At 45.0% G+C, this 22,135-nt stretch overlaps 1 protein-coding gene across 1 annotated transcript in view; it reads right to left on the bottom strand.

Moving 5' to 3' along the window:
- Positions 1-587: 587 nt before the first annotated feature.
- The window catches only part of LOC139420644 (activated CDC42 kinase 1-like), a 24,783-nt gene continuing 3,235 nt past the window's right edge, over positions 588-22,135 (bottom strand). The window contains exons 5-19 of the mRNA XM_071170852.1: positions 20,848-20,926; positions 20,530-20,672; positions 19,368-19,520; positions 18,839-18,934; positions 18,516-18,697; positions 17,881-18,007; positions 17,669-17,815; positions 4,486-4,580; positions 4,146-4,340; positions 3,842-3,933; positions 3,690-3,734; positions 3,350-3,579; positions 3,058-3,258; positions 1,662-2,384; positions 588-890 (exon numbers count right to left, since the gene is read on the bottom strand). Of these exons, the coding sequence (XP_071026953.1) occupies positions 765-890; positions 1,662-2,384; positions 3,058-3,258; positions 3,350-3,579; positions 3,690-3,734; positions 3,842-3,933; positions 4,146-4,340; positions 4,486-4,580; positions 17,669-17,815; positions 17,881-18,007; positions 18,516-18,697; positions 18,839-18,934; positions 19,368-19,520; positions 20,530-20,672; positions 20,848-20,926 (2,634 nt within the window). The 3' untranslated portion in view covers positions 588-764. The remainder of the gene's footprint in view (positions 891-1,661; positions 2,385-3,057; positions 3,259-3,349; positions 3,580-3,689; positions 3,735-3,841; positions 3,934-4,145; positions 4,341-4,485; positions 4,581-17,668; positions 17,816-17,880; positions 18,008-18,515; positions 18,698-18,838; positions 18,935-19,367; positions 19,521-20,529; positions 20,673-20,847; positions 20,927-22,135) is intronic.

The following is a 22,135-nucleotide window of genomic DNA, read 5'->3' as shown; positions in this document are numbered from 1 at the left end:
CTGCCTTTCTTTGCAAGGCATTGGAGAACCTCCCTGGTCTTTGTGGTTGATTCTGTGTTTGAAATTCACTGTTCGACTGAGGGACTTTACAGATCTGTGTGGGGTACAGAGATGATCATGTTAACCACTATTATTGAACATAGTCCATGCAACTTATTATGCGACTTGTTAAGCACATTTTTACTCCTGAACTTATTTAGGAATTCCATAACAAAGGGGTTGAATACTTATTGACTCGACACATTTCAGCTTTTCATTTTTAATTAATTTGTAAAAAGTTCTGAAAACATAATTCCACTTTGACATTATGGGGTATTGTGTGTAGGCCAGTGACACAAAATCTCAGTTTAATCCATTTTAAATTCAGGCTTTACCACAAAAAAATTGGGAAAGGGTCAAGGGGTGTGAATAGTTTCTGAAGGCACTGTATCTATATAATATAAAATATAATAACTTAACTATTGAACATGCAGTATTGTGTTCGTCCAGTGTTTCCCTCCGTAGGACTCATCCAGGTGCTATAGTCTCCAGCAAGGGAATGTATGTTCTGTGATCCCCCCCCCACCCCTCCTCTCAGTGGATAGTCTCCAGCCTTAAATCGGTTGGCTTCACTTCATTGTCAGAGTTCTCTAGTATACAGGTGGCTGGTCTGTAGTTAAAGGTCTGTAGTAATAGGTAAAGGTTTGTAGTTTTTAGAACAGTAGGTCTGTAGGGTTAAAGATCAGTAGTTTTAAGTCTGTAGGTCAGTAGTCCTGGAGTCTGTCTCAGCCTACTTTTCCACAAGAGTCCAGTAGCATGGTGCTTGCCTGTTCTAGGTTCCACTGGCAACGCTCTAGAACCTCCTGGCACTCTGTTCTAGAACGCAGACCCAGCTGGAACAACTGTTCTACCTACAACAGAGAGATACAGATGTTATAGAGAGAGAGAGATACAGATGTTATAGAGAGAGAGAGAGAGGGAGAGAGACAGATGTTAGAGAGATTACAGATGTTATATATATATATATATATATATATATATATATATATATATATATATATAGAGAGAGAGAGAGATGTTATCGAGAATACAGATGAGAGAGAGAGAGAGCGAGATATGTTAGAGAGAATACAGATGTTAGAGAGAGAGAGAGATGTTAGAGAGAACACAGATGTTATAGAGAGAGAGGGAAAGAGAGATGTTAGGGAGAACACAGATGTTATAGAGAGAGAAAGATGTTAGAGAGAACACAGATGTTATAGAGAGAGAGAGCGATGTTAGAGATAAAACAGATGTTATAGCGAGAGAGAGATGTTAGAGAGAATACAGATGTTAGAGAGAGAGAGATAGAGAGAATACAGATGTTAGAGAGAGAGAGAGATGTTAGAGAGAATGCAGATGTTATAGAGAGAGAGATGTTAGAGAGAATACAGATGTTATAAAGAGAGAGAGATGTTAGAGAGAATGCAGATGTTATAGAGAGAGAGGGATGTTAGAGAGAATACAGATGTTAGAGAGTGTGTGTGTGTTTGTGTGCGTGTAAACACACACGCACACACACACACACAATGTTTAAGCATCTCATAGGTTCAGAAGTCTTGCACTTGAATGCATTTGACACAATAAACAAGTAAACACAAAGAGCACTTGAATGCAGCCTCATTGTTCTGAACATCTCTAACCTGAATGAGGCCGTTCTCCCGTTGCCTGCCGGGAGCTGCAGTTAAATGTTGAGTCCTGTGATTGTTGTTGTTGTGGGAGGAGTTAGGCCTGGCCCCACCCCCACCTGGCTGTTGTTGCACCATGGGTCGGACGGTGGCCATTTTGGTGGCTCCATACCTCTCTAAATAGGCGGGGCGTTCAGAACTCTGAGAGTTGTCAATAAGTATTGACAGGCCACGCCCCTCAGAGAGGGGATCCAATGAGGAACTGGGGGGAGGGGCAGCTATAAGCATGGAGGAATAGAGGGAGGAGGAGGGAGGAGAGGAAGAGGGGGAGGAGGAGATTAGAGAGCCGAGAGGACCAACAACCCCGTATAGTCCAGTCCTCTGACGAGGAGAGAAGGAGAGGGGAGGAGGGGGGAGACAAAGGGAGGAGGAGAGAGGGGAGACAGAGAGGGGAAGCACTAAAGGAAGGGGGGAGGAGGAGCGTGAGGAGGGCTGAGAGAAGGCGTGGTCTCTGGGAGGGATCTGGGGGGGTGTGTTTTCCCTCTCACATAGGGAAACGCGTTTGGAGGAGCGGAGGGGTGGGATGGGGGAGCGTGGAGGTAGCATGGGTCTGTCCTCATAGGAGGAAGAGGAGGGGGGAGGAAGGTAGATCTGTCTGTGAGGGGCCAAGGAGAGGGGAAGGGGGGAGGAGGGGAGGGAACGGCCGGTTGTCATGGGAACACGCAGCTTCACCATCACCTGCAGGTCAGCAGGAAGAGAGAAAAACGACGTTAAAACTCCAGACTCAAATGACTAACCTGTGGTGTGTGTGTCTGAGTGTGTGTCTGTGTGTGTGTCTGTGTGTCTGTGTGTGTGTCTGTGTGTGTCTGTGTGTGTGTCTGTGTGTGTCTGTGTGTGTCTGTGTGTGTCTGTGTCTGTGTCTGTGTGTGTGTCTGTGTCTGTGTGTCTGTGTCTGTGTCTGTGTGTGTGTGTGTGTGTGTGTGTGTGTGTGTGTCTGTGTGTGTGTGTGTGTGTCTGTGTCTGTGTCTGTGTGTGTCTGTGTGTGTCTGTGTGTGTGTGTGTCTGTGTGTGTGTGTCTGTGACTGTGTGTGTGTCTGTGTGTGTGTGTCTGTGTGTGTGTGTGTGTGTGTGTGTGTGTGTGTGTGTGTCTGTGTGTGTCTGTGTGTGTGTGTGTGTGTGTGTGTGTGTGTGTGTGTCTGTGTGTGTGTGTGTGTGTGTGTGTGTCTGTGTGTGTCTGTGTGTGTGTGTGTGTCTGTGTGTGTGTGTGTGTGTGTGTGTGTGTCTGTGACTGTGTGTGTGTGTGTGTGTGTGTGTGTGTGTGTGTGTCTGTGTCTGTGTGTGTCTGTGTGTCTGTGTGTGTCTGTGTGTGTCTGTGTGTGTGTGTGTGTGTCTGTGTGTGTCTGTGTCGTACCTCTCTCTGCAGCTCCTGGAACAGATCAGCTGACTGAGTTAAGCCCCTCCTCTCTGCATCAGTGTTGGGAGGAGCCAACATCCCCTCTGGCAATCCAGTGATAGATCGAACCTCCTGGTCTGCCAATTGACCCTCGGCCTCAGTGGAAACCTCGTCGTAGGCAGGAAGAGGGAGGGGCCAGTCCAGGATGGAAGGAAGGTCCTGGAGGGAGAGAAAAAGGTTATTTTGCCTACTGAGTGTGTGTGTGTGTGTGTGTGTGTGTGTGTGTGTGTGTGTGTGTGTGTGTGTGTACCTGGAGTGTGTCCTGGTCAGGTATGCGTGTCTCAGTGAGAGGGGAGGGCGTGGCCGAGCTGAAGCTGTCATCGGTGAAGTCGATGAGCGAGACTTCGCTTTTGGCAGACCTCACACCTGACCCCTCCCCCGGGCGGAGTTTAAGGCCTATAGCCGCGCCCAGCCTCTTCAGCCCCGACGAAGCACCTTCATATTCATCATCGTCATCTAACACAGAGTCATAGAACGGCTCTACACACACACACATACACACAAGCGCGCACACACCGATATCATCAATCAGAGAGTCATAGACAACTCAACATATACAGGTAAATACACACTCAGCGTGGGAGACATACTGTTGATCAGGACAGCAGGCTGGGGAGGACGAGGAGGAGGCTTCTCTGAGAGACAAAACAGAAAGAGGGAGAGACTTTATGAATGAATGAAAAGGTAGTAAGATATTTGTAAGGAGAGAATAACTGTGTGTTAGTTTGTGTAGCCTACTCACTCCTGGTGCGGCTGGGTAGTTTGGTGGGCCGGGCAGTGGAAGGATCCATTCCCATAACATCAGGGGGGTCCATAGGGTTTCCCAAGTACAGACTGGAGAGGGGTAAAGACCAGGGATATAGTAGAGTTTAAACACAGTACTTCTTGTGTTCTTTATAAAAAGTATTTGGGGACTTTTCCATTGGTTTTATTGTGCCTGACAAGCTAAAGAGCAATAGCACTGCTAACGGGGCTCTGTTTTACTCCAGTTGTCAGACACTGTACCTGCAGGTATCAGCCAGGTCTCTGTGTGTGTGTGTGTGTACCTGTCTATGCGGTCAGCGTGCCCCCAGCTCCTGTGTGGGTCAGTGTCTCCGTGTCCAGTGTGAATGAAGGAGTGTGTGAGGGGTCTGCTGATGTCTTGGGCCGACAGGCCGCTGACCGACGTGACCACGTGGCGAGGAAACTGTCCCACGCGCAACGTCCTTCTGTTTTGACCTCTCCACCAATAGAGCTCTGCTCTGGAGACACAGAGACACACATGAACACACGCCGATATGATTCCGTATTGCACATTACAGAGAAGAATGTGTTCTTCATATTAGATATCCATCTGCCTTTCTGAATGATGAATCATTCTTCTTACACACACCCACACACACTGACCTGCCCTCGACGACGGTGATGATGTCATTCATGTTGATCTGAAGTTTGTCTGGTTCTTCAAAGTCCTGCAGTGATCTCATGTCTGTAGGCATGGTCTACACACACACACACACACACACACACACACACACACACACACACACACACACACACACACACACACACACACACACACACACACACACACACACACACACACACACACACACACACACACACACACACACACACACACACACACACACACACACACACACACCATCATGACTACTAGGTGGAGAATGTCATGCGCCGTTTTCCCAGACACAGATTGATCCGAATCCTGGACTAAAAAGCATGATTCTACATGGAATAATTCTACAGGACTAGGCTTAAACTGTGTCTGGGAAACCTGCCCCAATATTTATAAAACCAGCATACATTTTCCCTTTGCACCTGCAGTCTTGCAATCACTCGTGTACCTACAGTGCTCTCTGCTGGACACTTGGTGAACCACGCCATGAATGTGTATTCTAGTGATGCACGGTTTCACCTGTTTGTTCACCTGCACCCACAATTGCCTGACTATATGTGATAGTGAAAATCTGAGGGCAGCACCCGACATGCTAAAATAGAAAATGCTCTGTACAGTCAGAGATGGTGAAGTAATATTTGGACAAGCCTGTCTATAGATAGACCTATGTTTCTGCTTATCATTTCAGACATTTTTGTAGATTGTTTTTTTAGTCAACTTGTCTACAATTAGACACATGTGGCTTCACTACTTGTTAGCCATAGGAGGCGCGTGAGTTTCAAGTTTGGGGAAGCAAAGGACCATAAAAATGCACCCGTACAATAAAACATTCCATGCATCATCACATTCCATGCATCATCACATTCCATGCATCATCACATTCCATGCATCATCACATCCCATGCATCATCACATTCCATGCATCATCACATTCCATGCATCATCACATTCCATGCATCATCACATCCCATGCATCATCACATTCCATGCATCATCACATTCCATGCATCATCACATTCCATGCATCATCACATCCCATGCATCAACACATTCCATGCATCATCACATCCCATGCATCATCACATCCCATGCATCATCACATCCCATCACATCCCATGCACCATCACATCCCATGCATCATCACATTCCATACTTCCGGCGCCGACAGAGATGTCCGCCTTGCTTCGCGCTCCTAGGAAACTATGCAGTTTTTTGTTTTTTTACGTGTTATTTCTTACATTAGTACCCCAGGTCATCTTAGGTTTCATTACATACAGTCGAGAAGAACTACTGAATATAAGATCAGCGTCAACTCACCATCAGTACGACCAAGAATATGTTTTTTGCGACGTGGATCCTGTGTTCTGCCTTACAAACAGGACAACGGAGTGGATCCCATGCAACGACCCAAAAAAACGACTCCGAAAAAGAGGGAAACGAGGCGGTCTTCTGGTCAGACTCCGGAGACGGGCACACCGTGCACCACTCCCTAGCATTCTTCTTGCCAATGTCCAGTCTCTTGACAACAAGGTTGATGAAATCCGAGCAAGGGTAGCATTCCAGAGGGACATCAGAGACTGTAACGTTCTTTGCTTCACGGAAACGTGGCTCACTGGAGAGACGCTATCCGAGGCGGTGCAGCCAACGGGTTTCTCCACACATCGCGCAAACAGAAACAAACATCTTTCTGGTAAGAAGAGGGGCGGGGGCGTATGCCTTATGGCTAACGTGACATGGTGTGATGAAAGAAACATACAGGAACTAAAATCCTTCTGTTCACCTGATTTAGAATTCCTCACAATCAAATGTAGACCGCATTATCTACCAAGAGAATTCTCTTCGATTATAATCACAGCCGTATATATCCCCCCCCCCCAAGCAGACACATCGATGGCTCTGAATGAACTTTATTTGACTCTTTGCAAACTGGAAACCATTTATCCGGAGGCTGCATTCATTGTAGCTGGGGATTTTAACAAGGCTAATCTGAAAACAAGACTCCCTAAATTTTATCAGCATATCGATTGCGCAACCAGGGGTGGAAAGACCTTGGATCATTGTTACTCTAACTTCCGCGACGCATATAAGGCCCTGCCCCGCCGGACGACACAACAGTGGTAGGCTTGATTACAATCAACAACGAGACGGCCTACAGGGAGGAGGTGAGGGCCCTCGGAGTGTGGTGTCAGGAAAATAACCTCACACTCAACGTCAACAAAACTAAGGAGATGATTGTGGACTTCAGGAAACAGCAGAGGGAACACCCCCCTATCCACATCGATGGAACAGTAGTGGAGAGGGTAGCAAGTTTTAAGTTCCTTGGCATACACATCACAGACAAACTGAATTGGTCCACTCACACAGACAGCATTGTGAAGAAGGCGCAGCAGCGCCTCTTCAACCTCAGGAGGCTGAAGAAATTTGGCTTGTCACCAAAAGCACTCACAAACTTCTACAGATGCACAATCGAGAGCATCCTGGCGGGCTGTATCACCGCCTGGTACGGCAACTGCTCCGCCCTCAACCGTAAGGCTCTCCAGAGGGTAGTGAGGTCTGCACAACGCATCACCGGGGGCAAACTACCTGCCCTCCAGGACACCTACACCACCCGATGTCACAGGAAGGCCATAAAGATCATCAAGGACATCAACCACCCGAGCCACTGCCTGTTCACCCCGCTATCATCCAGAAGGCAAGGTCAGTACAGGTGCATCAAAGCTGGGACCGAGAGACTGAAAAACAGCTTCTATCTCAAGGCCATCAGACTGTTAAACAGCCACCACTAACATTGAGTGGCTGCTGCCAACACACTGACACTGACTCAACTCCAGCCACTTTAATAATGGGAATTGATGGGAAATGATGTAAATATATCACTAGCCACTTTAAACAATGCTACCTTATATAATGTTACTTACCCTACATTATTCATCTCATATGCATACGTATATACTGTACTCTATATCATCGACTGTATCCTTATGTAATACATGTATCACTAGCCACTTTAACTATGCCACTTTGTTTACATACTCATCTCATATGTATATACTGTACTCGATACCATCTACTGTATCTTGCCTATGCTGCTCTGTACCATCACTCATTCATATATCCTTATGTACATATTCTTTATCCCCTTACACTGTGTACAAGACAGTAGTTTTGGAATTGTTAGTTAGATTACTTGTTGGTTATTACTGCATTGTCGGAACTAGAAGCACAAGCATTTCGCTACACTCACATTAACATCTGCTAACCATGTGTATGTGACAAATAAAAAAATTGATTTGATTGATTTGATTTGCATCATCACATTCCATGCACCATCACATCCCATGCATCATCACTTCCCATGCATAATTTGCAGACTTACAAGCCTACTATTCCTAATGTGATAAGTAGATTTTCCTAATTTAGGCTAATAATATAACTCAATCATTGTTTGCCAAAAATGCATGTCTGAGCACGTAGTGGCGAACTAAGCTATAGGCTATATCAGAGACGTTTCTTCTCCTTTCTTTGCACAGGAAAAAAATGGCCTTTTATAAACACATTTCATGCAACTCTACTACACTTTATATGACTGGACACAATCTTTTTTAATATGACAAAAATTACAGGGTAGTCTTCTCTGCGAACACTGACAAACAAATGAATAAAACCAATGTTGTCTGATCTATTACATCGGCTAACGAGAAGGGGATACAATTACAATATGATGTCCCACTAACCTTGTCCAAACAAAAACAGTTTAAGTAGCACTGACCCAACAATGACAAAGAGTGAATATGCGCGCACCAGGGATCCGGCCAGTGCTCTCTGCTGGTGCCAATAAAATAAGCTATACCGTTCGCTCAATTAATTTGAGAATTTTGATAGGCCTAACTAAAAGACAGATTTTAGTTTTTTTTGGTCTTCTCTTTACAGCAATAGCCATTTGTTTTCCAAACTATGTTTTTGTATTTTGAAATAATGCGATATGCCTGGCTGGGTCTTTCTACTTTTCACTGACAGTAGCAACTCAACAAACATCTATTTGGTATTTGCCGCGCAGCCTACCCAAAATCGCAGGCCCTTCCTATCCTTTTTGGCCAAATCATGCTTTTTGGTGTAGTAGCCTATTTTGAATGATTCGATTTATTTTTGTAAGCTATAGACAGGAGTAGGATAATTAGGTTATAGAATGTCTTACATCGATAGAATGAATACCAATCTAGTTTTCTCTCGCACAAGGTTTAAGGGCCGGGGAGAAAATGCAATAAAACTGATTATTGCAACATTTTCACAACATCAGTTTGACAGGTTTTAAGGAAATTAAAAGCTGCGAAAACTACCTAACATGTTTCTGATAAGATTTCAGTTCGGTTTGGATGCATATTTTATGTGGTTGAAATACGATCAGCTTTTATGATGCTGATAAAGATAACACCTGTACACACAGTCCCTAACATTCTTTCTCTCAATATTTCTCCACTCCTGTTTTACATTTGATGTATCATTTTAGTGCAAGAAATGCTTAATTCTGCAGGAGTTAGTCTAATATAATATTATGTGAAAGGTTATAGACCTATTTAACCCATCTGAACAGTCATTTTGAAGTCCCCGTCCTGTGACTGTTGAATTTGTATAGCGCCTCACAATCATCACACATAACATAGTTTGCTATCATCTTCTTTTACCACTTCACCTAATCTTTCCCAAACAGTAGACTACTGTTCTGGCCCTCCTAGTTATTTTCAACTCTCTATTTCGCAGCTTTTCTCTTATTGAATTAAACTCCGACATTGTCATTTTCGCCTCAGTGGATCGACGTTAACCTTTTTAAGCCAAGTTCCCAAAAGCATTTGGCGATTGGGGTGTATTTGGCGCGCTAACTCGGGATGAAAATAATGTAGCCCATAGATATGAATTGCACAAGAGAGAAACATTTATGTTTTTTTAACGCCTAGTTTTCTCTTTATTCAACCCGCCCTTCATCCACACAATATTTCATGACACTAAACTAGGGTGACCACATTTAAAATACCTAAATGCGGGATTATTTTGCGGGACATTCTCAGGACAGTGTAGCCTCCATAAAATTAAGTCACTTGGCAACACCCTCTATTAATCCCCTTCAACAACAAGTTAGTAGAGCCCTGCACGGACATGACTTTTGAGGACGAGCCCCAGCGGTGTGTATTCATGGATGCCAAGGGAAGACAGGCTTCCCCAAAACATTTACCAATAAAATAAAATAAAAATAATGTATATTTCATCTCTCTGTTTCATCATTTTCTTTCAATTCGCAAGAGGCTGGATGTATCTCACCGGAGAAAGCAGCCGTGCGAGCAAAACAGCACGTCTCTGTCTCTGTATGTGTCGCCCATATCTGATGCTGTCTGGTCAAAAAAAGTATGACATTGTTGCCGCCCGTAGCATTGAATGCAAGGGAACCCAGCGAGCATTTGGCCTCCCTTGATAAAAAAGTACAACTTAATAGCAAATCAGCATTGAGCTAAACTGAGTGAGCTCAACTGTGATTGGTCCTGGCCCAACAACCAAAAAGTGTCATGGGAAGCCTGTTTGGATTTGTCTTCACACCAATCACATTGAGAGCAAAACATCATTTACAGAAAAAACTTGAATTGTTACATCTCGTTGTATTGTTGTCCTCCGGTGACTAGCTAACTAAAATGATCCCTTTCCTAAATGAGCCATGGATGAAGATAGGGATTTGGACTTGTGGTTTTATCTAATTCTCTGTACTGGCCAATGATTATAATGGGGATTCTGACTCAACCATAAATTCATACATTGTGCCCCTGACCAGAGAGGATGGAAGCTGGCTAGCTGGCTCACCATTGCCCATGAAAGGAAGATAGGCTAGTGAACAAGCATTTTAGCCAGGTAGCCTATGACCACAGAAACTAAAAGTGTACTGTATGACGGAGTCAAAGACCATTTCCTCAACATGAAAGAGAAGATGATGGAATTGGCATTACTCTACAAGTAGGGTGTCAACATATTTTTCTACTTGAACACACACACACACACACACACACACACACACACACACACACACACACACACACACACACACACACACACACACACACACACACACACACACACACACACACACACACACACACACACACACACACACACACACACACACACACAAAACTGGAAAATATTGTTCATACAAATGTTCCTTACAAAAGACTTAAAACTGAAGCAATTTCGATTTCCAGGAACTTCTCTTGGGTAGCAGCAAATGTTTGTTCACTTCAGGTTAAGGAACGTTTTATCCAGGGTCATGTTCACACACACACACACACACACACACACACACACACACACACACACACACACACACACACACACACAAATCAGAACCACAAATCAGAACCATGGACAGCCAAATCATATTTAGGTTACGTTGATTGGACCAAATTATTTGTATGATCTTTTAGTTGTCACTGTATTAGACTAAGCAGAGGTGATTTGATGATGTTGAAATGTTGAAATTGAAATGGTGTAGGACTTGTGGAGGCAGCTCCTGTTTTCTTTGTGACTTCCGATAACTCTCGTAGTTCTAAATAAATAGTAGTCCGAAAATGCTGGAAACATGAACTTTCTCGACTGTTTGTTACATGGAATGTGGTTTATGGACTTCACTGGACAGCGCTTGCTCTCTGGTTTTGTGATGAAAGAAAGGTGTGGTTGAATTTATTCTGCCACTGTGTCTGCTTATGGTCTCGGCCTTTAGGCCTATACATCACGGTCGCACGCCATATGAACTAACGGGTTACAGAGCAAACAATGCAATTAGGTTGTAATCTGGCAATTTTTTTCTGGTTTGGCTTCCCCAGTGATTTTACCCACACACCGCTACTGCCGAGCCTACCCAGGCCCACGATGTTCAGGCCCTACCCTACCCAGGCCCACGATGTTCAGGCCCTAGCCTACCCAGGCCCACGATGTTCAGGCCCTACCCTACCCAGGCCCACGATGTTCAGGCCCTACCCTACCCAGGCCCACGATGTTCAGGCCCTAGCCTACCCAGGCCCACGATGTTCAGGCCCTACCCTACCCAGGACCACGATGTTCAGGCCCTACCCTACCCAGGCCCGGCACTGCTCGAAACTCAAAATAACTTCCTCCATTAGTAAATCCATTAGCTGCTCCTCTCTGTCTGTCACGCGTTCCCTACTCGCAGCTCGCTCTGCATGCACTCTGCTCATGGCGCTGTGAGAGCATTTCGCTACACCAACAATAACATCTGCTAAACACATGTATGTGACCATTTAAATTTGATTTGATTGAGTATCCATTGCAACGGCTCCGCTTGGGCTGCTCTGCTCAATGACGAGACATGAGAGAGCAATGAACTTTTGGCTACTTTTTGTCACTCTAAACCCCAACAAAACTCAAGGAACATTATTATTTTCTGTGAAATAATCTCTCCTGTTTTATATTTGATGAGGTTGAAGCACTTCTGACACCACGTTATGATCTTATTCAGATATAACTGTACTGCGCATCAGAGCACGAGCAAATGGCTCAGCTTCAAAATGTCAGTGATCAATTTAGTGATAACTGAGCCCTGCCTGTACCCTAGTTATTGACCGAGCCCTGTCCATACCCTTTTTATTTTACTAGGCAAGTCAGTTAAGAACAAATTCTTATTTACAATGACAGCCTAGGAACAGTGGATTAACTGCCTTTTCAGGGGCAGAACGACTGATTTTTACCTTGTCAGCTCGGGACTCGATCTAACAACCTTTTGGGTTACTGGCCCAACACTCTAACCACTAGGTTACCTGCCATCTGGAGTTACCCTAGTTATTGATGAAAAACAGGCCCTACCTGCCCTAACCCAATGTAAAATGTTAGGGTTCGTCGGGCTCGGGTCGGGTAGCAGAGCTCTATAAATTAGGCTTACTTAATTTCAAAATAGGCCATCATCAGTGTCCATCGTGAATGATAATTATTCACATTTTTACCAGTGAAACGTCCAAACTCCATCTGCATGCCAATCATTTAATCTCAATCAGTTTCATGTGAATATGCATTTATATTGTCTTCAATTACTTTTTTTGTGAGCAGATTAGAGCAGATGGTGTTAATACACTACACTGAAGTAAAATATAAATGCAACATATAAAGTGTTGGTCCCATGTTTCATGAGTTGAAATTAAAATCACAGATATTTACCATACGGACAAAAATCTTATTTCACTCAATTTTTGTGCACAAATTTGTTTCCACCCCTGTTGGTGAGCATTTCTCCTTTTCCAAGCTAATCCATTCAAACTGATTAAACAGCATGATCATTACACAGGTGCACCTTGTGCTCGGGACAATAAAATACCACTTTAAAATGTGCAGTTTAGTCACACAACACAATGACACAGATGTCTCAAGTTTTGAGGGAGCATGGAATGCCCACCACAGCTGTTGCCAGAGAACTGAATGTTAATTGATCTACCATAAGCTGCTGCCAACATCGTTTTAGAGAATTTGGCAGTACGTCCAACCGGCCTCACAACCACAAACCACGTGTAACCACGCCACCCCCGGACCTTCACATCCGGCTTCTCACCTGCGGGATCATTTGAGGGAGGTTGGGGGGTGCTGAGGAGTATTTATGTCTGTAATAAAGCCCCAGTGGTTGGGCCTGTCTGCCAAGTGGGTGACCTATGCCCTCCAAGGCCCACCCATGGCTGCACCCCTGTCCAGTCATGTGAAATCCATAGATTAGGGACTAATGAATTTGTTTCAATTGACTGATTTCCTTTTATGAACTGTAACTCAGTTTATATTTTTGTTCAGTAAATATCCTTCCTGTATTTTGTTTCATTCCAGGCATATTTCTGCCTAGTGGCGCACGCCGTTGAGTTTTGCCGGCATGAGAATTTCTGTTTTACTATAAGCTAACCATTCCTAAAATCTCATAAGAAATGACTAATTTGGTGGTGTTCTTGGTATAACAGTAATGGTATAGGCTACTATGCTATTATATTTGAGTCTGTAATGTAGTATACTAATTAATCATTATGTGATCTTGCAAGACATTGATTCAGGTTTGAATGAGCACCAGAGTGCGAACTGGCAGAGGGATGCTCTGGTGCGTTCCAGCAGCACTGCACCCAACAGGATAATTGAAGCGCACCTAGCCTACTCTTTTGCCTCATGCAAAATGTGGTGATGCAGAAACTAGAGACCACATGTGTGGCTGTTTTTTGGAACATTTTGGAATATTTGGCCAAGGAAACATTTCTGGTTGGTCTCAGGGAATGTAAAACAGTTAGGATGGGAGCCTTTTGTTAAAACGGAATTGATTGAAGTAGCTCCAGCCTCAGAGATATTTGCAATTTGTTCCAGTCATTGGCAGCCAAGAACTGGAAGGAAAGGCGGCCAAAGGAAGTGTTGGCTTTGGGGATGACCAGTGCAATATACCTGCTGGAGCGCGTGCTACGGGTGGGTGTTGCTATGGTGACCAGTGAGCTGAGATAAGACGGAGCTTTACCTAGCAAATACTTGTAGATGACCTGGAGCCAGTGGGTTTGGTGACGGATATGTAGTGAGGGCCAGCCAATGAGAGCATACAGGTCACAGTGGTGGGTAGTATATGGGGTTTGGTGAGAAACAGGAAGCCGATTCTAGATTTAATTTTGGATTGGAGATGCTTGATGTGAGTCTGGAAGGAGAGTTTACAATCTAACCAGACACCTAGGTATTTGTAGTTGTCCACATATTCTAGGTCAGAACCGTCCAGAGTAGTGATGCTAGTCGGGCAGGAGGGTAGAATCGGTTGAAGAGCATGCACTTAGTTTTATTAGCATTTAAAAGCAGTTGGGAAGCCACGGAAGGAGTGCTGTATGGCATTGAAGCTCATTTGGATAACAAACAAGGCTATATATAACAAACAAGGCTATATATAACAAGCAAGGCTATATACCGGGGGTACTGGTACAGAGTCAATGTGCGGGGGCACTGGTTAGTTGAGGTAACTGAGGTAATATGTACATGTAGGTAGAGTTAAAGTGACTATGCGTAGATCATAAACAGAGAGTAGCAGGAGCGTAAAAGAGGGGTCTGGGTAGCCCTTTGATTAGCTGTTCAGGAGTCTTATGGCTTGGGGTTAGACCTTGACTTGAAGCTCCAGTACCACTTGTCGTTTCTCTTTGCTTATTTCAGCTATTCTTGACATAATATGGACTTGGTATTTTACCAGATAGAGCTATCTTCTGTATACCACCCATACCATGTTACAACACAAGTGATTGGCTCAAACGCATTAAAAATGAAAGAAATTCCACACATTTACTTTTAACAAGGCATATCTGTTCATTTAAATCCATTGAAGGTGACTACCTCATGAATCTGGAGAGAGCGAGACAGATCTCGTACAACGCTGTGTACTACTCCATTCATAGAACAGCGCAAACTGACAAATACATTAGAGTGTCTAGTTTGAGAAACAGATGCCTCACAAGTCCTCAATTGGCAGCTTCATTAAATAGTACCCACAAAACACCAGTTTCAACGTCAACAGTGAAGAGGCGACTCCGTGATGCTGGCCTTCTAGGCAGAGTTGCAAAGAAAAAGCCATATATTTGATAAAAGCCAATAAAAATGTAAGATTAAGATGGGCAAAAGAACACAGACACTGGACAATGGAACTCTGCCTAGAAGGCCAGCATCCCTGAGTAACTTCACTGTTGACATTGTACAAGATCTTCAGTTTCTTGGCAATTTCTCGCATGGAATAGCCTTCATTTCTCAGAACAAGAATAGACTGACGAGTTTCAGAAGAAAGTTCTTTGTTTCTGGCCATTTTGAGCCTGTAATCAAACCCAGAAATGCTGATGCTCCAGATACTCAACTAGTCTAAATAAGGAAAGTTTTGTTGCTTCTTTAATCAGGACAACGGTTTTCAGCTGTAATAACATACTTGCAAAAGGGTTTTCTAATGATCAATTAGCCTTTTCAAATGATAAACTTGTATTAGCTATCATAACATGCCATTGGAACACAGGAGTGATAGTTGCTGATAATGGGCCTCTGTACGCCTATGCAGATATCCCATAAGAAATCTGCCGTTTCCAGCTACAATAGTAATTTACAACATTAGAAATGTCTACACTGTATTTCTGATCAATTTGATGTTATTTTAATGGACAAAAACTGTGCTTTTCCTTCAAAAACAAGGACATTTCTAAGTGACCCCAAACTTTTGAACGGTACTGTATATATATATATATATATATATATTTTTTTTTATCATAAGCGCAACAGGACAGCAAGAAACAGGTTGGAATGTGACTGAAATACAGTGCCTTGCGAAAGTATTCGGCCCCCTTGAACTTTGCGACCTTTTGCCACATTTCAGGCTTCAAACATAAAGATATAAAACTGTATTTTTTTGTGAAGAATCAACAACAAGTGGGACACAATCATGAAGTGGAACGACATTTATTGGATATTTCAAACTTTTTTAACAAATCAAAAACTGAAAAATTGGGCGTGCAAAATTATTCAGCCCCCTTAAGTTAATACTTTGTAGCGCCACCTTTTGCTGCGATTACAGCTGTAAGTCGCTTGGGGTATGTCTCTATCAGTTTTGCACATCGAGAGACTGAATTTTTTTCCCATTCCTCCTTGCAAAACAGCTCGAGCTCAGTGAGGTTGGATGGAGAGCATTTGTGAACAGCAGTTTTCAGTTCTTTCCACAGATTCTCGATTGGATTCAGGTCTGGACTTTGACTTGGCCATTCTAACACCTGGATATGTTTATTTTTGAACCATTCCATTGTAGATTTTGCTTTATGTTTTGGATCATTGTCTTGTTGGAAGACAAATCTCCGTCCCAGGTCTTTTGCAGACTCCATCAGGTTTTCTTCCAGAATGGTCCTGTATTTGGCTCCATCCATCTTCCCATCAATTTTAAACATCTTCCCTGTCCCTGCTGAAGAAAAGCAGGCCCAAACCATGATGCTGCCACCACCATGTTTGACAGTGGGGATGGTGTGTTCAGCTGTGTTGCTTTTACGCCAAACATAACGTTTTGCATTGTTGCCAAAAAGTTCAATTTTGGTTTCATCTGACCAGAGCACCTTCTTCCACATGTTTGGTGTGTCTCCCAGGTGGCTTGTGGCAAACTTTAAACTACACTTTTTATGGATATCTTTAACAAATGGATTTCTTCTTGCCACTCTTCCATAAAGGCCAGATTTGTGCAATATACGACTGATTGTTGTCCTATGGACAGAGTCTCCCACCTCAGCTGTAGATCTCTGCAGTTCATCCAGAGTGATCATGGGCCTCTTGGCTGCATCTCTGATCAGTCTTCTCCTTGTATGAGCTGAAAGTTTAGAGGGACGGCCAGGTCTTGGTAGATTTGCAGTGGTCTGATACTCCTTCCATTTCAATATTATCGCTTGCACAGTGCTCCTTGGGATGTTTAAAGCTTGGGAAATCTTTTTGTATCCAAATCCGGCTTTAAACTTCTTCACAACAGTATCTCGGACCTGCCTGGTGTGTTCCTTGTTCTTCATGATGCTCTCTGCGCTTTTAACGGACCTCTGAGACTATCACAGTGCAGGTGCATTTATACGGAGACTTGATTACACACAGGTGGATTGTATTTATCATCATTAGTCATTTAGGTCAACATTGGATCATTCAGAGATCCTCACTGAACTTCTGGAGAGAGTTTGCTGCACTGAAAGTAAAGGGGCTGAATAATTTTGCACGCCCAATTTTTCAGTTTTTGATTTGTTAAAAAAGTTTGAAATATCCAATAAATGTCGTTCCACTTCATGATTGTGTCCCACTTGTTGTTGATTCTTCACAAAAAAATACAGTTTTATATCTTTATGTTTGAAGCCTGAAATGTGGCAAAAGGTCGCAAAGTTCAAGGGGGCCGAATACTTTCGCAAGACACTGTACATTACAAATCAAGTGTATTTTCAAAATTAGTGGTGTTAGAGTTTGTTGATAAATATACGAGACAAGATTGTTTTGTTGCGGGACAAAGGGCCAAAATATGGGACTGTCCCGCACAATCTGGGAGATGTGGTCACCCAACCCTAAGCCTGCCTGCCTGCACCGCGGATATAACTGCGGAGACTGCAGGTTATGAGTCAACCTGCGCATCCCCAGTCTGGTCCCTACCTCCAATAGAAAGTCTCTGAGGGCGGTGAATGTTGGTCTGTCATCAGGCTGAGGGCTCCAGGTCTGCAGCATCACGTTGTAAACATCCTGGGGACAGTCTTCTGGCTTCACCAGCCTCTCCCCCTCCACATCCAACTTATGGAGAATCTAAACACACACAAACTTATCAAGCACTACAGACAGGCACTCATTGTGTGTGTCTGTGTATGTACCTGGCTGCCATTGAGTCCTAGCCATGGCTCCTGTCCGTGTGTAAACATCTCCCACAGAGTGACTCCAAACATCCAAGTGTCTGAAGCATGAGAGAAACTCCTGCTCCTCAATGACTCTGGAGCACACCTAGAGAGAGAGAGAGAGAGAGAGAGAGAGAGAGAGAGAGAGAGAGAGAGAGAGAGAATGAGAGAGTTAGACAATGAGAGAGTTAGACAATGAGAGAGTAAGACAATGAGAGCGTTAGACAATGAGGGAGAGAGACAATGAGAGGGAGAGTTAGACAATGAGAGAGAGTTAGACAATGAGAGAGAGAGAGATAATGAGAGAGAGTTAGACAATGAGAGAAAGAGAGAGACAATGATACAGACAAAGAGAGAGAGACAAAGAGAGACTGAGAGAGAGAGAGGCAATGAGAGAGAGAGTTAGACAATGAGAGAGAGTTAGACAATGAGAGAGAGAGAGAGAGTTAGACAATGAGAGAAAGAGAGAGACAATGATAGAGAGACAGAGAGAGAGAGGCAATGAGAGAGACACATATATAGAGATGGGGGGGTAAGGATAGAACGAGATCATATTGTTTAGTACAGGATCATGCAGTGAGAATGCACACACACCCACACAGTCACCAACTCACCATGCAAAGGGCACCTTGTGGCTCTCCTCCATAACGTATGTATCCTGGTGTGATGGCAGTGCTCTCATCAGGCCAAAGTCACCAATCTTCACCATCTCATTGGTTGACAGCAGGACGTTCCTCGCCGCCAGGTCTCTGTGGAGGAATCGCCTCTGTTCTAGGTATGCCATGCCACACGCCACCTACACACACACACACACACACACACACACACACACACACACACACACACACACACACACACACTTAGCAGATGTGAACTAACTAGCTAGTGAGCACTAGCTAATCATGTAGTAGTTTCACACACGTACACACACACTGACCTGTACAGCGTAGCCACACAGAGAGGAGATGAGGATGTGTCCCTGTCGCTTCCTCAGACGATCCAACAGAGAACCAAGAGGAGCCAGCTCCGTCACCTACACACGTTAGAGATACATTAAGTAATACCATGTATGGTAAGTGTGTGTGTGTGTGTGTGTGTGTGTGTGTGTGTGTGTGTGTGTGTGTGTGTGTGTGTGTGTGTGTGTGTGTGTGTGTATATGAATGTGTGTATGTGTATCTGTGTGTGTATGTGTGTATGTATGTATGTGTGTGTGTGTGTGTTTATTCTTATGTTCTTGTGTGTGTCTCACCATCTTAATGGAGTGTGTATGTGTATCTGTGTGTGTGTGTGTGTGTGTATGTATCTGTGTGTGTATGTGTGTTTGTGTGTGTATATATGTATATGTGTGCCTGTGTGTGTGTGTGTGTGTGTGTGTGTGTGTGTGCGCGTGTGCGTGTGCGTGTGTGTGTGTGCGCGCGCGTGCGTGTGTGTGTGCGTGCGTGCGTGTGTGTGTGTGTGTGTCTCACCATCTTCATGGGGTGTGTGAGCACCACTCCATAGAGCCGTATGAGGTTCTGATGGTTGAGGGAGTGCATGGCGTTCACCTCTCTGATGAAATCATCCAACCCCTCAGTGTCCAACACACTGTCTGTCTTCAGACACTTCACTGCTACTGACAGCTGGAGAGAGAGGGACAGAGGGAGAGTGAGGGAGGGGGAGGGAGGGAGGGAGGGAGGGAGGGAGGGAGGGAGGGAGGGAGGGAGGGAGGGAGGGAGGGAGGGAGGGAGGGAGGGAGGGAGGGAGGGAGGGAGGGAGGGAGGGAGGGAGGGACGGAGGAAGGAATAGGGAGGCAGGGGGAGGGACGGAGAGGGAGGGACAGAGGGAGAAGGAGGGGGAGAGGAAGGAAAAGGGAGGGAGGGGGAGGGACGGAGGGAGAGGGAGGGAGGAAGGAAGAGGGAGGGACAGAGAGGGAGGGAGGGAGGGAGGGAGGAAGGAAGGAAGAGGGAGGGAGGGAGGGAGGGGGGAGGGACGGAGAGGGATGGACGGAGCAAGAGACAGGGGGGGAGGGAGGGAGGGACAGAAGGAGAGGGAGGGACGAATGGAGGGACGGAGGGAGGGAGGGAGGGAGGGAGGGAGGAAGGAAGAGGGAGGGAGGGAGGGAGGGAGGGAGGGAGGGAGGGAGGGAGAGGGATGGAGAGGGAGGGAGGGAGAGGGAGGGACGGAGCAAGAGACGGAGGGAGAGGGAGGGAGGGACGGAGCGAGCGAGAGACGGAGGGACGGCCAGACAGGGAGGGACGGAGGGACGGAGGGAGAGGGACGGAGCGAGCGAGCGAGAGACGGAGGGACGGCCAGACAGGGAAGGACGGAGGGACGGAGGGAGAGGGACGGAGCGAGCGAGCGAGAGATGGAGGGAGGGACGGACAGACAGGGAAGGACGGAGGGACGGAGGGAGAGGGAGGGACGGAACGGAGGGAAAGGGAGGGACGGAGGGACAGACGGAACGGAGGGAGGAAGAGGGAGAGACGGAACGGAGGGAGGGACGGAACGGAGGGAGGGAAGGATGGAGGGACAGAGGGAGAGGGATGAACTCATCCCCTATTGTTGTTCAAATATTAAAATACTTATATTTTCTGGTTTCCTGGGCGCGTGCGCACACACACACACACACACACACACACACAGACTTACCATTTGTCCAGTGGTTCCAGTCCACTCTCCTCTCCTGACGACTCCGAAGGTTCCGTCTCCAAGTCGTTCACACAGCTGTAGCTCCGCCTCTCGGATCAGACAGGTCAGGGCTGCTCCCATCCCATCGCTGGACGGGGTTAACCCTTCAAACACCAGGCATAATAAGAGTTAATATAATATAATTATGAGAGTTAGCATACTCCAATTATAACGCCGTACAACAATATTGTTTATACTGTAGTTCACAAATAAGCATGAGTAGGTCAGAATCTTATCAATTATAAAACTAACCTTGAGTAAGTAATACATCAAACACACCTGGAGTTTTCAAGTTGGGCAACGCCCCCCGGAGCTGCTGGGGGTCCAAGTCAGAGTCAGTTCGTTTCCCTGGAAACACCTGCTGGCCCAAACACAGAGACTACTGCTCAGAGTGACTATATATACATACATACAGTTGAAGTCTAAAGTTTACATACACCTTAGCCAAATACATTTTTTATTTATTTTTAATTTGACCCTTTTTTCTCCCCAATTTCGTGGTATCCAATTGTTAGTAGCTACTATCTTGTCTCATCGCTACAACTCCCGTACGGGCTCGGGAGAGACGAAGGTTGAAAGTCATGCGTCCTCCGATACACAACCCAACCAAGCCGCACTACTTCTTAACACAGCGCGCATCCAACCCGGAAGCCAGCCACACCAATGTGTCGGAGGAAACGCCGTGCACCTGGCAACCTTGGTTAGCGCGCACTGCACCCGGCCCGCCACAGGAGTCGCTGGTGCATGATGAGACAAGGATATCCCTACCGGCCAAACCCTCCCTAACCCGGACGACGCTAGGCCAATTGTGCGTCGCCCCACGGACCTCCCAATACAGCAGTACAGCGCCCTTAACCACTGCGCCACCCGGGAGGCCGCTGGCTGATTTATTTTGAAGGTAGGCCTTGAAATACATCCACAGGTACACCTCCAATTGACTCAAATAATGTCAATTAGTCTAACAGAAGCATAGAGGCACTGAGTTTGAAGGTAGGCCTTGAAATACATCCACAGGTACACCTCCAATTGACTCAAATGATGTCAATTAGACTATCAGAAGTTTCTAAAGCCAAGTTTCTAGAGCCAGAAGTTTCTAAAGCCACATAATTTTCTGGAATTTTCCAAGCTGTTTAAAGGCACAGTCATCTTAGTGTATGTAAACTTCTGACCCACTGGAATTGTGATACAGTGAATTATAAGTGAAATAATCTGTCTGTAAACAATTGTTAGAAAAATGACTTGTGTCATGCACAAAGTAGATGTCCTAACCAACTTGCCAAAACTATAGTTTGTTAACAAGAGATTTGTGGAGTGGTTGAAAAATGAGTTTTCATGACTCCAACCTAAGTGAATGTAAACTTCCGACTTCAACTGTATGTACGTACCTACGTACATACATACATACAGTGGGGCAAAAAAGTATTTAGTCAGCCACCAATTGTGCAAGTTCTCCTACTTAAAAAGATGAGAGAGGCCTGTAATTTTCATCATAGGTACACTTCAACTATGACAGACAAAATGAGGAAAAGAAATCCAGAAAATCACATTGTAGGATTTTTAATGAATT

This window comes from Oncorhynchus clarkii, chromosome 11, assembly GCF_045791955.1.
Source record: "Oncorhynchus clarkii lewisi isolate Uvic-CL-2024 chromosome 11, UVic_Ocla_1.0, whole genome shotgun sequence".
Lineage (NCBI taxonomy): Eukaryota > Metazoa > Chordata > Actinopteri > Salmoniformes > Salmonidae > Oncorhynchus > Oncorhynchus clarkii.
This window is presented reverse-complemented; position numbering and strand designations above follow the sequence as displayed.